Here is a 13,697-nt window from a genome sequence, read left to right as displayed (position 1 = left end):
TTTGGTAAGTCATCAATTACATTATGGTTCTTGCTAGATAGAAGATCCTTTTCTTCATGCATTTGATCAATCATACAAATATTTAAATTAGTTTTCTCTGCTTGGACATCTTCTACCACGCAATTTCCTTGACCTCCACACATTTTCCTCACACAAAGGTTTTGAAAGTAGGTCACTCTCAGGTAATATAGACTTCCTATGATCAAGATTCTGATTAGAAATGATGCTTGAAAAAGTTTCAGAACTATGCTTCAAGCTCAACACACTCTCCCCATTGCACTTGGTTGACTTCATATCATCCTCTTGTATCTGATATGATTTTGGCTCATAGGATGAACTAAAAAGATTCTTGCCTTGTGAATATATACTAGACATCTTATAGACTTCACAATTATCATTAAGCATGATATCTTTATTATTTTCATCATAGCGTTGAGAAATTTGTTCCTCCAACAATGGACTGAACATAGAATGCTCCGGCACATCTTTGTGAGATCTTTCATTCGACATTTCCTTATGCTGTTCATCTTCATCTTCACAAGATACAATGTCCAGATTCTCTATTGTTTCATTAAATAAAAGATCTGAAGTGATTTTAAAGTCCTCCTTATATGCATTTTCTTCCTTTCGATGTATGTTCTCATTGTCTTTGTGATCTCGTACTATTCCATCATACACACGATCTGAAAACTCTTTGAAACTATATCCAAACAGATTTCTTTCTATACAATATCCATCTTCAACAAATATTTCATCCTCTTGAGAATTATATACTCCTCGGGGTTCATTGTTTTCATCCTCATGAGAGTAACATGGATTTGTAGAGAGGGCTGGACTTTCTTGTTGATTGAATATTTCATAGGACACATCTATTATCTCATCGATACGCTTTTCTTTGTATATAGGAAGAAAATTTTTACCACCGTTTCAACATACTTTTGATATTCTATGTCTAACAAGATTGACATCTCGTCCATGCTGAGAGAATCCTCTTCATCATTTCCATTCTCTTTACAATCTAATTCCTTACCAGTCTTATCATGATCGGATCCCTTTTCAATTTCATCTGCCCTTGAATCTGAAAAATTACTATGTTCTTGTTTAACTTTAGTACCTTTTACTTCATCTTCAATACCTTGATCCCATATCTAAAGAAGAAGTTTCACATCAGGGTCTTTTGGCGAAATTTTCAACTTGACAATTTTTCTTAGAAATTCCTCATATGGAGGTTTGAAATTGGATGGAATCTCATGGTAAGCATTCATCACTCTCAAAAACAAGTGCGCTGAAGTCTCACCTCCATAGCTCTCTATGTTGAAGAAAACATCAAGTGGAGACAGCTCAGGATCCTCTTCTATATTGCAGTTTTGATCATCATACTGTTCATAGCACATCTCTTCTTCATGGCTTGCATCATCAAATTCATATAGGAACCATCCTTCAAATTTATTCCAAGATACAATACATTGTGTGGGTAGTGATTCATATGCTTGTCTTGCACTGTCCTTTAAAGTTCTAGCAAACAACTTCATCACTTGATCTTCCAAAAAAATCTCATAATCTTCTATAAATGTATAGAATGCATCGAAATGTCGAATTGCCGATTCATCCCATTCTCCATGAAATTTTGGTGCCAGTTGTGAAAGCTTTGGAGATAACTTGTAAGGTTCATAATCAAACTTGCTGAAATCCAATGGCCTGATGCCATCTGGAATGAAAGACTTTATTTCAAATGATGGATACATCTGAAAGACCATCTACCATTTCCCTCTGAGTCTACTCCCTCAGCAGAGCCACTGATGATCTAGGCATCTTTTGTTAAAGTACCTATCAAAATACAATAGAGTCGCCACCTCAAGTAGAGGAAATAAATAATCTTCAAGAATCTGAATTCTTCCTTCCAGTAGAGTATAGTGTATGGTTCACTTGTGGCAAAGGTTTAAAGAAGACATACAATGCTCTACAAGATACAATCTCCACAAAGCAATTTAAATTTATAAAATGATTATGAGATCGAAATCTTCAAGGAAAAAAGCACAATATTAAATGTAAAAGACTTATTAATCCAGAATTTCAAATATATCGAAGTGTTTTAACAAATTAAATAAAATTTAACTCTTACTAATCTGCAATCAGAAACTCTTAGGGTTTATTTTGCAACTCTTCCCCAATAGAGTCGCCAATCTATTGGTTCCCAAAACTGCAAATTGGAATCCTACGAGCCTTGCCTACTCGATGCAGGTACACCCGCCTCGGTTTTGCAGAGCCGGAAGTTTAGGGAACTCGGACCGTGTTGTTCAGTTCCGTCAAGTTGGCCTTAACCAATTGGATATCCCAGCATCGAGCAGGCAAGGCTCGTAGGATTCCAATCTATGGTTTTGGGAACCAACAGATACTATGTTTGATTAGTATCGAGTTGTAAACCACAAGTTTGGTACTTTGCGAGTCAAAGAAGGACTTGCCAAGTCTGAGCTAGAGTCCACCAAAACGAGGCAAATTGCCTCTAGCCTCAGACTTAGTAGTGTCCACATGGATTCACCGAGTCCAAAGACTCACCTAACTCGCTAAGTCTCGAGTTTTGGACTTTCAACGGCGGCAACACACATAAAGAACAAAAAAAAGGTTTAGGGATTTTTTTTTTTCTTTGTACATCTATTTGAACTAAAAAGGTCATTCCATCCCTTGCAATTCATATAAAATCCGCGAAGTGGGCAATAATAGAGCAATAAAATTATGGATGCTCAATGGGAAGGAAGTACTCGATGTAGTGAATGGGTCGAAGTTGAAAGTCTATGATGAAAGAAATAACGCACCTCCGTGGACAAGCAACTGAGAGATAGTCTAAAAGTTAATAAATATTGGTGTATATATGTAAAATAAAGTGCAAAATAAAATGCTAAATTTTTTTAGAAGTTAAAGAAAAGAGAAATATTAATATACGTAATGAGGAAATATGGACTCAGAGTGTATGGTCTTGAGAACTTTTAAAGCACAAAAGGTATATAAGCTCACCATACGGACAATTAAGATTGTGAAGAGGTATTGTAGGACCAGCTGAAAAAGTGGACAAGAGAATAGCATTGTATGGCACTTGGAGCATAGTAGACAACGAGAGAAGACAAGCAAAAGGAGAAACTACAGTACGGTGTATAAGGGAGCAACCAAAAGAAAAGCAAGGTGCCTTGTACGACCTTCTGTATAGCAAGAAGACAAGAAAAAGGAGAAACTACCATATAGTGTATAGAGGAGCAACCAGAAGAAAAGCAAGGTGCCCTGTACGGCCGTACGGCTCAAGTGAAATCCAATTCAAGCATCACTGTATGCATAACTAGTAGTAAGCAAATTGTACCGTACGGCAGGCAAGTAGATAGGAAGGTGGCAAAGCTATGAACAAAACATCATACGAAACTCACTCCAGGCCTGGGAAGAATGTCGTACAGCTCGTACGGAAGATGGAGCATTGACTAGATAGTGCAGGAGGCCGTATGGACACTAGAGAAAACAAACCTTGACTGTATGAACCTTGACCGTACGGCCACATATTGGAGAGGACCGTACTGATGTTCGGGAAAGAGACTTGACCATACGGCCCATGGGGAATAAGAACCTCCGTACGTAAGAAGCACTTAGATGAACACCATACAGAAGGAGGAAATAAAAAGGGGGTGAAAAACTTCAGGGCTGTGTGCACGTACAGAATGCAATAGAAGGAAATATTAGACCGCCCAACCTTGTGAAGAGTCAATAGATAATCACAGTGATCCACAATACGAAATACTATGCAGAGGCAGTATATGGTGTAGTCGTACACCGTATGGTATTGACAGTGAGGGATATCTTACACCAGTTCAAATACAAGAGACGACCACCATTCAAACACAAAAGAAGGGTGATAGGAGGTTCTAAAAAGAAAAATAATAAATCAAAATAGTTGAGAATGGAAAACATGTGGTACCGAAGGTAAAGACATAAACAAGTAACGAAGAAAATAAAAATGGTTGGCAGAAAGACTATGGGATCGGAAGAAAATCACAAAAATGGTGTGTTTCATGGAGTTTTGGGTGGGTTTGAGGGTGCTAATTTAGCCTTGGCGGTGGTGGCGACGCTACCCCTTGACCCCACCCTGTATCGCGATAGGGAGCATGCCTGGGGCACTGCCTCCGGACCCCATGGGGGCGCTGCCGCTCAACCTCGTTGGGGGCGATGCCCCCTAGACCCCTAGTCAGTTTAGTTATTAGTTGTGGGAAGTGTGACTAGTTGATGAGACCTAGAGCTGCTACAAGCAAGGAGTGTTTGTATGTTAGAGGTGGAGAATACTGGAGCAAGCCTTTCGAGAAGGATGCTACACTTTGAGGCACTCGGAGTAGGTGTTGATTGGACTTGAGGTTGTATTGGTGGATGCATAGGAGCTGGGGAGGAGCTGATCATCCAGTTGAAGGCAGTAGAGCAACACTTGGCTCAATGTAACCAAGCGTTGGAAGCAGAGAAGCTGACACGGGTGGCTATCAAGGTCAAATTGGCTAAGGAGACAATATTGTGTTAGCAGAGGCTATAGACGCAACGTGTTTTGGAGACCAGTTTGGTGCAAGCACAAGATGAATGTTAAAGTGGTGTGATGGAAAAAGATCTATCTTGTTATAGTTAGACAATTAATGTATTCCGTTTTGTTAATCTGTCTCGGTAATTTTGTAATTGTTGTTCAAAGACGACTTTACTTTTTTGGGGGGATGATGTTGTCGGTAAATTCTATATTGTAGCCAACAGGTAGAATATTATCCAAATGGGTGCGTGACGATTGAGTCACCCCTTTGGGAAAGTATATGTACACCGTCCGGAAGGGACTTTGGAAGGAGAATTGTAATAATCATCATCATTGTATTCGGATTGTAAGCATTGAGTGCTTCCTCAAGTACTTTTCCCTAGGGTATTTTCCCTCGAGTATTTTTCCCTTGCGTAGATCATAGTGGTATGTGACATGCACTAGAAATTTGGGTGTTGTGTGGTTGGGTAAATTACATGTTACAAGGTTGGTGTTGTGTTGTAAAGAACCTAAACCAATTCTACCTTCAATTCTAGTGGTTTTACATTTTGTCAAACACTTTGCATACAAGCTTTGCCTCGTTGTCCTTTATTTTCGAACTGCATTTGCTTGTTTGAAATAATTCTAAATAAAGTTTAAATGCTAGCAAATGATTATTAAGAAATCCAGGCAAATAATTGAAACACAAATGCAATCCCTTCTGACCATTTGAATGCATACATATGATTTTATATATAAAATGTGCATCTATAGCCAACTAGCATTTTCACAAACACTTGCCATGTAATCTAACTTGCCACTAATTTTATTTTTTGTAAAGAATATGCAAATTGTTCATAATGTTGAATGCAACACACTTTCAGAACTTTAATAGAACCTGATAATACCATAACATGGTGTTGGTGTCTTCAGAATGATTTATAGCAACCCCAAATATAGGTCCATGGATGAGGTGGTTGCTGCTGTAAAACATGTAGCCAATAGAACCCAAATTGAGCCCTTAGAAGAGAATGCAGCTTGTATAATTGAATTGGAACCCTGCTAGAAATGTCCATGCTGCCTAGCAGAGACAATAAAAATCCAACATGGCTATCATTGACTTGATGCAGTTCAACCCTTAATGAATAGAATTCCAAGATATCCTAACACCAAACCAACGTCAGCAAATTCAATCAACCTTTAGCATGAATCAATCCAACTTTCTGTCCCACGTTGCAGCAATAGTAGAAACACAATTCATTGGCATTAATTACCAACTCAAAGTGCACGAGTCTCATAGAGATTTACAATTTCTCCAGCTATAAATTCTTCAAACCCTTATCAGCATTAATTCACCAAAAATCACAAGCACTTGGAATGAATCAATGAAAGCTAGAGGTTCAGTTTTTATAGCAATTAAAGTCAAAATCCTCTTCAATACACCAATGGCTAATAGCTTCTTCCATACACTTTTCACTTAAATGCAAACCTTTCTTTTTGGTTGCTTAATTGAATCTTGAAATATAATTACTCCATGTACCTTTTAATTAATACCTTGGCATAGGCTACCATGAATTAATTAAAGAAATGGCCCCTTCGAATGATGAATCAACCCTTAACTTCATTTAAATTATAACGTCATAGTAAGCCATTTAATGATTTAGCAATAATTTCACCTCTAAAATAAAAATAACTCCCAAAATATTTATCCTAATATGTCATCTAAAACAGCAGTTGCACCTATTATTTCCTCATGTGACCAAATGCACTTTCCTAAATTAGAAAGAGTCCCTCACAATCATCAAAAAACTTGCCATAAATAGTAAACACGTGAAACTAAGCCCAAACGAGTCCAATGTGAGTGAACAAAGACCAAATTAAAACATACTAAATTGTGAAGAAGACGAGACCCTCCCATAACTGAGCCTCTACGTAAGAAGAACCTCTATTCACAATAATTAGCCTATGAGGATCACTACAATAGGCTAATCCCTCAAACTCTGATGCTAGTGAAAATGGGAGCATTACATGTGTCATTTTTTCAAAACACGTTCATGTAAATTTTATGTTTATCAATAAAGAGACCTATGGCCTTGGATAGCACTTACTTTATAAAGAAGAAAGAAGAAGAATTGTTAAGACTTTCACTACTGCTCATAATTATAGAAAAGGGGGACATTACACATAGCCTGGTTTGTGAACAATGCATTAAATGCATGATAGGTGTCAAATTTAGATTTTTTTTTACCTGCTATTTTAAGGTTGTTAAACTATAAACAATATCCCGGTTGATGTTTTTAGCAAGTCAATACAAGTGGTTTAGTTTCTAACGAGTGCTCAACTGCAGGTCTTCTGTAGGGTAGTTATACTACATGTTGTCATTTATTATGACTAGTAAATGTGAGTAGCATTCTCTTTTGTGACAATTAATTTTCAGTTGGCTCAAGGAACAGTGAGGTTAGATTTGAAATCTTCAGTTTTGTATAGTCCCCAAAGCATTAGAGTACCAGTTACTAGTAGGAGGTTAGATCATAGCTCACATTAATGCTTTTGAAGGAATATTATGGTGAATAGGAAGATCTTTCTATACTGTGCAAAATTAAAGAATTTTTGACATACCTGCAATGGTTTTACTTATGAAATTTACACATCGGATGAGCTACTTCTGTGCATATAGCTTGAGCTTGTTCACTTAATGTAACAAAATATAAACTTGTATAAAAAAAACTCAAAGTACCTATCCAAACTACATGCAGATGTTGGATTTGGAAAAATAGCAAAGCCATTTGTAGAAGAGAGAATTTAATGATAGAAATAACCATTAAAAACTTGAAAATGACAATAGATGTCACTAAATTATTTACATGTCAAGTTCTTTCTGAAATATATGTTATTTACTAGAACATCTACAAAGAATGTTAATCCAATTATGAGAATGGCTTACCAAGGCAGGTACATGGATCACCTTTAACTTGCGATTGATGCACTCCAACAAGTTATCATCCTTCATTGTTGACAAGAAAACACGTCTCCTGTCATGACCTTTTGCTTCTTGTTTCCCAATAGCCTTGATCAGAAATTATTTCACAATCTGATTAACAACATAGCTTTTCTCTATATACTAGATGAAGAAAAATCTCTACAAAACCAGAATCTTCATTAAATCTCAGCTGTAAAAAAATTGAAATGTAGTGAAATAAATTACCGTATCATTAAGATAATAAAACCACTGAGAAGAAAACCAACATTGTTGATCGTTCGTTTCAAATAACTCGATAATTTTCCCAATATAATCAGGCCCACTGTCAGACTACAACAAAACACACAATAAAATAATTTACAATTTTAATAGTAAGAAATAGGATCAACAAAAATATGAACTTTTTGTAAAGACAAATTTACTAGTTGAATCCGAAGTCAAAAGAAAAAAGGAAAAGGTTACAAAAAATAATCTAAATCATCCAAACTACAAAAAAAGTTCTCTTGTATGGAAGTTCTTTACACATACCAACACAATCAAGTATTCAATGATATAAATCATTATTCCAAACAGTTAGATGCAACCCATCCTTAGAGAACCAAGATAATCATTCATTTTATTTCCAATAGTGAAAGAATCACACCACATGTCCCATATGCAAAAGCAATTTAAAAGTAACGGAAAATATTAATGACCAGTGAAAAAAACATTACAATCTAGAATGTCTAAAATGAAATTCCAAATATGCTTGCAGGTTGAAATGGCTGAATAAAAAACTACATGTTCCACGAATTTAATTAACTGTTGCATAATGCCAATTGAAAGACTTGAAGGAAAGAATCATCTAATTTTGTAGGGTCCAATCTTAGGAAAAATATAAATGTATCAAACAGGTCACCAATTCCATACTCATGATAGTAGAATGAAATTTCTACACATGTTTTGACATTAACAGAAATTATGAATATCTCATTCCAATTCATTGATGAATGTAAAATATCCAGTTTACTCGGTTCTGAAAACGGCAAAATAGAGAAGTCTTACATAAGAACACTGAGTTTCAAGGGAAAGATATGGGAACATGGGAGCATGGTTTTGGGGATTCCAATCCTTTTCCCAGTTTTTTGAGGACAGCTATTAAAATAACTTATAGCTGAAATTTAGAAAAGTGAAATATAATATTCTGCATTTGTAATAGATTGTAAAGTTGGAGGCCGAAAACAAGTACTGGAGAGATTGCCAGCCTATCCAACAGTTGCACTAGGCAGTGATGGCTGGAGCAACATAGAAAAGATATCGGCTCAGTTGCTCGAAGTCAAGGATTGGATCCACGATACAATCCAAAATGGGCAAAATTTCTTGCTTTCCTTTATCTTGATGTTCAAGTATTGGTGGCTATTAGAGACGAACTCAAAACATTTGAAGGGGAGTGGAAGGATTTCCTTCCAGTCAAGGACTTAGCCATTCCCAGGCTACAGGCATTTATTGTGCTACCAAAGAGATATTTGGAGAGGGCCAAGTTGGTAGACGAAGGAGGAATGAGTACGGTAGAGTCTTGGTTTGTTGCCATGACTATCGAATTGAGGATACTTGAAGAAATACAGAATAAGATTGCACAACACAGCCTAGGCATTGACAGTTCCATTTCAACCATGATGAGTGACATTGGGGTTGCACTTGATTTTGAAGATATCAAAGAGGAGGACGTTAATGAGACAGAATTTGGATCAAGATTGGATGAGTTGGGGAAGGTTGCCATCAAGAAGAAACATTTAGGCACCTTTGCCTCCCTCAATGTCTTTATCAGATATGCGAAAGAATATGAGAAGGCACTACAAGCAACGAGCAACATGATGAATTTAGCTGAGCTCAAGATGAAGCACGCGCTTTGCCCTCCCGTGAAGGAAATCAACAAAAGGCTAGCCAAGTTCATTGCCTTGGCTAAAAAGATGAAAGAAAAGGGTAGAATTATATTAGAAGATCATTTGATGTAAGCCCAAGTGGCAATTTCTCCTTTCTTTTGAGTAGGGTAGGTGTCTGATTCTGATTGGCTACCATTTTGGTGCCTTCTCATTGGTTGCCACTTTTTGTTTTTTCATTGGTCCATTGATGAGGTGGCGTCTTCTCATTGGCCGATGGGGTGGCAACCCTAATTAAAGTTTCTAGGATCTAATGTGGATCGTTGATTTTGCCTCTTAATCTCTACCGTTGATTGTAATTTTGGCCCCTATATAAGGCCATCTACTCTCATTTGTAAAGGGATGAAGAAAATTGTTGCTTAAGATAATACCAAAATTGCTTCTTTATCATTGTTGTGACTTGCATGGTGATTAAGAAGACTTCGTGTTATTACATGGTTTCTACTTCCAATAGTTGAGTTAGATTTCATTGAAGTTGTTAAAGTAGATTTTATTTCAAGAAAGTTTGTTAAGTAAGAGTAAGAGTAGATGGTTAGTTACATGGTGATATTAGTGGATGTTTGATAGGGATCTATAAACTAGGCCACTAGCATCCTAGTGGCTTGTTAGGAAGCCTTCCATGGTAAACTAGTCTTTTTCCCTTGAATCATTGCATCTATGGAGGTAGAGCCGCCGATAAGCTTTCATCAAATTCGATCCCTGTCCATTTGCTAATCTTTCCATTCATAGGAGTAAGTGTAGAGCAGCAAGTAGTTTAGTAGTTGGAGTTTTGAAGAAAGAAGTTAGGAGAAGCATTATTGGCAGACGCACCCTCCATCATCATCACCGTCAACATCATTTAGTGCTCATATACTTTACCAAACCCAAACATCATCACCATCACACCAAAAGTCCAAGTTATCCTTGAATAAACAACGTAAGGCTGCCTACATGATTAACCAACAAATCACATAAATATAACTGAGTTAGTATCCACAGGTGTAAGGAACATTGGAGTTATTCTCATGTCTTCATAAGTATTTACTTTTCAAGAGAGGGATTGAGTGTCTGATATACCATATTAGGTATTCAATTGCTATATGTTATAGTGTGGTACAAAATTGAATTCAACACATACTAGGCCTGATATTGCTCTTGCAGTTGGTATGGTGGCAAGATTTCCAACTAATCCTGAAGAAAGTCATATGATGGCAATAAAGAGAATCATGAGGTATCTGAAGGGTACTGAAGACTATGGATTATAGTACAAGAAAGGAGGCAATTTGGATTTGAAAGCCTTCACTGATGCATATTGGACAGGAAGTGTTGATGACAGGAAGAGCACCAGTGGTGGAGCGTTCTTTTTTGGTAAGAGACTAGTGTCTTGGACAAGTAAGAAGCAAAATTGTATTTCTCAGTCTACAGCTAAGGCAGGGTATGTTGCAGCAATAGTTAATTGTTCCAATGTTGTTTGGTTCAAGCATCTATTGGCAGGTATGAAAGTAGAAATCAAGGATCTAGTGGTTATCTTCTATGATTGCACAAGTGCAATTAATATATCAAAGAATCCTATGATGCATACCAAGACCAAGCACATTGCAATAAAATATCATTTTCTGAGAGAATTGGTGCAAGACAAAGAGGTGAGATTTGAATATGTGAATACTAAAGAACAAATTGTAGACATATTCACCAAGCCATTACCTAACGATGCATTCTTGTATCTAAGAGGTAACTTAGGGGTTATTCCCCAATCTGAAGCTCACTAAATAGGATTTAGTGATACATCAATCAAAGCATGTTAAAGATCAATCAAGTTAATGCAGTAATGAAAGGGCAGATTGCATATGAATCTATACATCAGGTACATTGATATTCACTGAATATTGTCTTTGGCATGAGATTTCAAAGAGGAAGAATTTGGCTGTCATATCATAGAAATTTTTTAAAGAGAGAGAGTTTGCATATCACAGAAATTTTGTTTGAAGATGTAGAGTTTACTATCAGAAGAAGATGTTAAAGACAGAGTTTACTTAAGTCAGAGGGAGAAACCAAAGTTAGAGGGAGTTCACACTGATAGAGGGAATTCTCATGGATGAGAAGCAGAATGAAACTAAGGACATTATCCTTACTTTTATTTTGCAATAAAATTTCATTGTATTATGACATGTGTTGCCATCAATGGCAAACAGGGAGATTGTTGAAAACAATTGATCAATTGTATATTGTCTTTGATATTACACAAAATGTCATATCTTTACCAGTTAGTGTATGCCAAGCTCACTCGAGCGATGAACACAATTTCCTATGTCAGTCGAGCATTCTAGTGTTTGCCAAGTTCAGATGACAGTGTCTACCTAGTTCTCTCAAGCATCGAAGAGAAGTTCGCAAAAGTTGAGTGTTAACCGAGCTCGCTAGGTTAACAAAGGAAAGTTGGATTGAACTAGTGTTAACTGAGCTGACTCGGTTATCAAAGGAAGTCTGCGAAGATGCAATGTTAACCGAGTTCACTTGGTTAACACAGGAAAATCATTTTAGTGTTAGTTCTACCAAGTAGGGTTGGCTAACAAAGGATTTTATTATTTTGGCATATTAAGTTTAATGGATTTGTTTGTTGGTTCTAGCCAATAGAGGAGATGAATATTAATTATTATAAGTTATATTCAAGCCAACCTGACAATGTATATGATATAAGTATAAGGTCAAGCTAAGGATTGAATGTGTGAGAGTGTGGAAGATAAGAAGATGCTTAGAGGAAGTGAATTGGAAGGATAAGAAGAATATCCTTGTTGGGCGGCAAAGATTAATCTGATCAGGAAGGATCAAGTATTCAAGCCAGATTTGAGATCTGAAATCAACATACAGTTGCATCAGCAATCAAGTCATTTCATTATTACTTTCTAATCATTGTAGTAGTGTATCAAATCTCTTAACAGGATTAGGCTAACAACTATTTGTCAAATCCTCTAACAAGGTGGCATTTCTAGATTGAAGTGTTTAAAGACCTCTAACAAGGCCACTCCTAACAGGGTGATTAAATCCTCTAATAGGGTCACATCTAACAATGTGTTTTGTAACCTTTAACAAGGTTGTCTCTTAATAGAGCTCACTTTAGAAGAGTGAAAAACAATAACTAGTTGCAATTGGTGTTTTTTCCCAAATTGGGTTTTCATGTTAAATCTTGGTGTCACTTGTGTTCATGCTATTTCTTTTATATGTATGCAACTAAGTTAATTAAGGTTAATCATAGTTAATATTTTAAGATCTGCATGTTCAGTATTCGCCAAGTAACACTTGATATTATAGTGCTTGCCAAGTTACAGCATATTGTTAGTGTTAACCAAGTGCCTAAGTGTTAACTGAGTAACAGTAGTTTCAGCAGAGTTTATGCTTTGTATTGACATCTAAGAGATCTGGGATTTATTTTTGTGGTAACTGATTTACCCATCCCCTCTCAATTACTCTTATATTTCCAACAAATATTCATCAAATACTCTAAGTAACATTTTGATATCACATTTGAAATCATGAGTATTGGTCTTCCAGAATACCAACACATGATACCAAGTACTCAAATAAGATTTGATATCACATCTAATATCATGAGTATTGGTCTTCCAAAATATCAACACATGATATTCACCAAATACTCTTAAGTAAAGGCCACTAGAATGTCAAAATGCAAGATATTCACCAAAAACTATGAGTAATGTCCTCCAGAACATCAAGTCGCATAATGTTCACCATTTTCTCAAAAATGTTTATAAGGTATGTGCATAAGCATTCTCATAATGCACACCAAATAAATGTTTACCATGCAAAATATAATCTATCATGATCTGCAGAGACATCGTAAGATATCCATTATAATAGAAAATTAAGTTATTGTAAGATCACCACCTTTCAAAAGCTTCTGCAAATACAAGTGATGATCATTTGGAAGTCATCACTTCCTCACCATGTACACAAGGGGCAGGCCCATTAAATCATGCAATCACACGCATAACTTCTGCAAATACAAGTGATGATCATTAGGAAGTCATCACTTCCTCACCATGTACATAGGTGGTAGGCCCATTAAATCATACAATCATACGCATGATACCAAAAGTTTACATAAAGTCAAAACTCCCTCTAATTCTAATATAATCAAGATCAACTAAAACATATCCTTTATCCACTCCTTTAGATGGATGTGTTAGAGTCCCTCTGAATCATCAATCTTCTAAGCTCTTTTATCTTTGAAGAAGTGTCAGACTTCCTCTAGAACTGATATTAATCCTCCTTTTCCTGCAAGAAC

At 36.4% G+C, this 13,697-nt stretch overlaps 1 protein-coding gene across 6 annotated transcripts in view; it reads right to left on the bottom strand.

Annotated features, from left to right (window-relative positions):
* The window catches only part of LOC149532657 (DNA (cytosine-5)-methyltransferase CMT3-like), a 323,016-nt gene that overhangs the window by 225,741 nt on the left and 83,578 nt on the right, over positions 1–13,697 (bottom strand). For 4 of the 6 annotated variants that reach the window (XM_089807362.1, XM_089807358.1, XM_089807363.1 and 1 more), the window contains exons 4-5: positions 7,725–7,829; positions 7,464–7,586 (exon numbers count right to left, since the gene is read on the bottom strand). In XM_089807362.1, the coding sequence (XP_089663488.1) occupies positions 7,464–7,586; positions 7,725–7,829 (228 nt within the window). The remainder of the gene's footprint in view (positions 1–7,463; positions 7,587–7,724; positions 7,830–13,697) is intronic. The other 2 variants (XM_089807359.1, XM_089807361.1) reach the window with 1 other exon arrangement.

Source organism: Cupressus sempervirens, chromosome 10, assembly GCF_028749045.1.
Source record: "Cupressus sempervirens isolate cs-2001-9-10 chromosome 10, ASM2874904v1, whole genome shotgun sequence".
Lineage (NCBI taxonomy): Eukaryota > Viridiplantae > Streptophyta > Pinopsida > Cupressales > Cupressaceae > Cupressus > Cupressus sempervirens.
The sequence above is the reverse complement of the archived record's forward strand: the minus strand, read 5'-3'. Positions and strand labels throughout refer to the sequence as shown.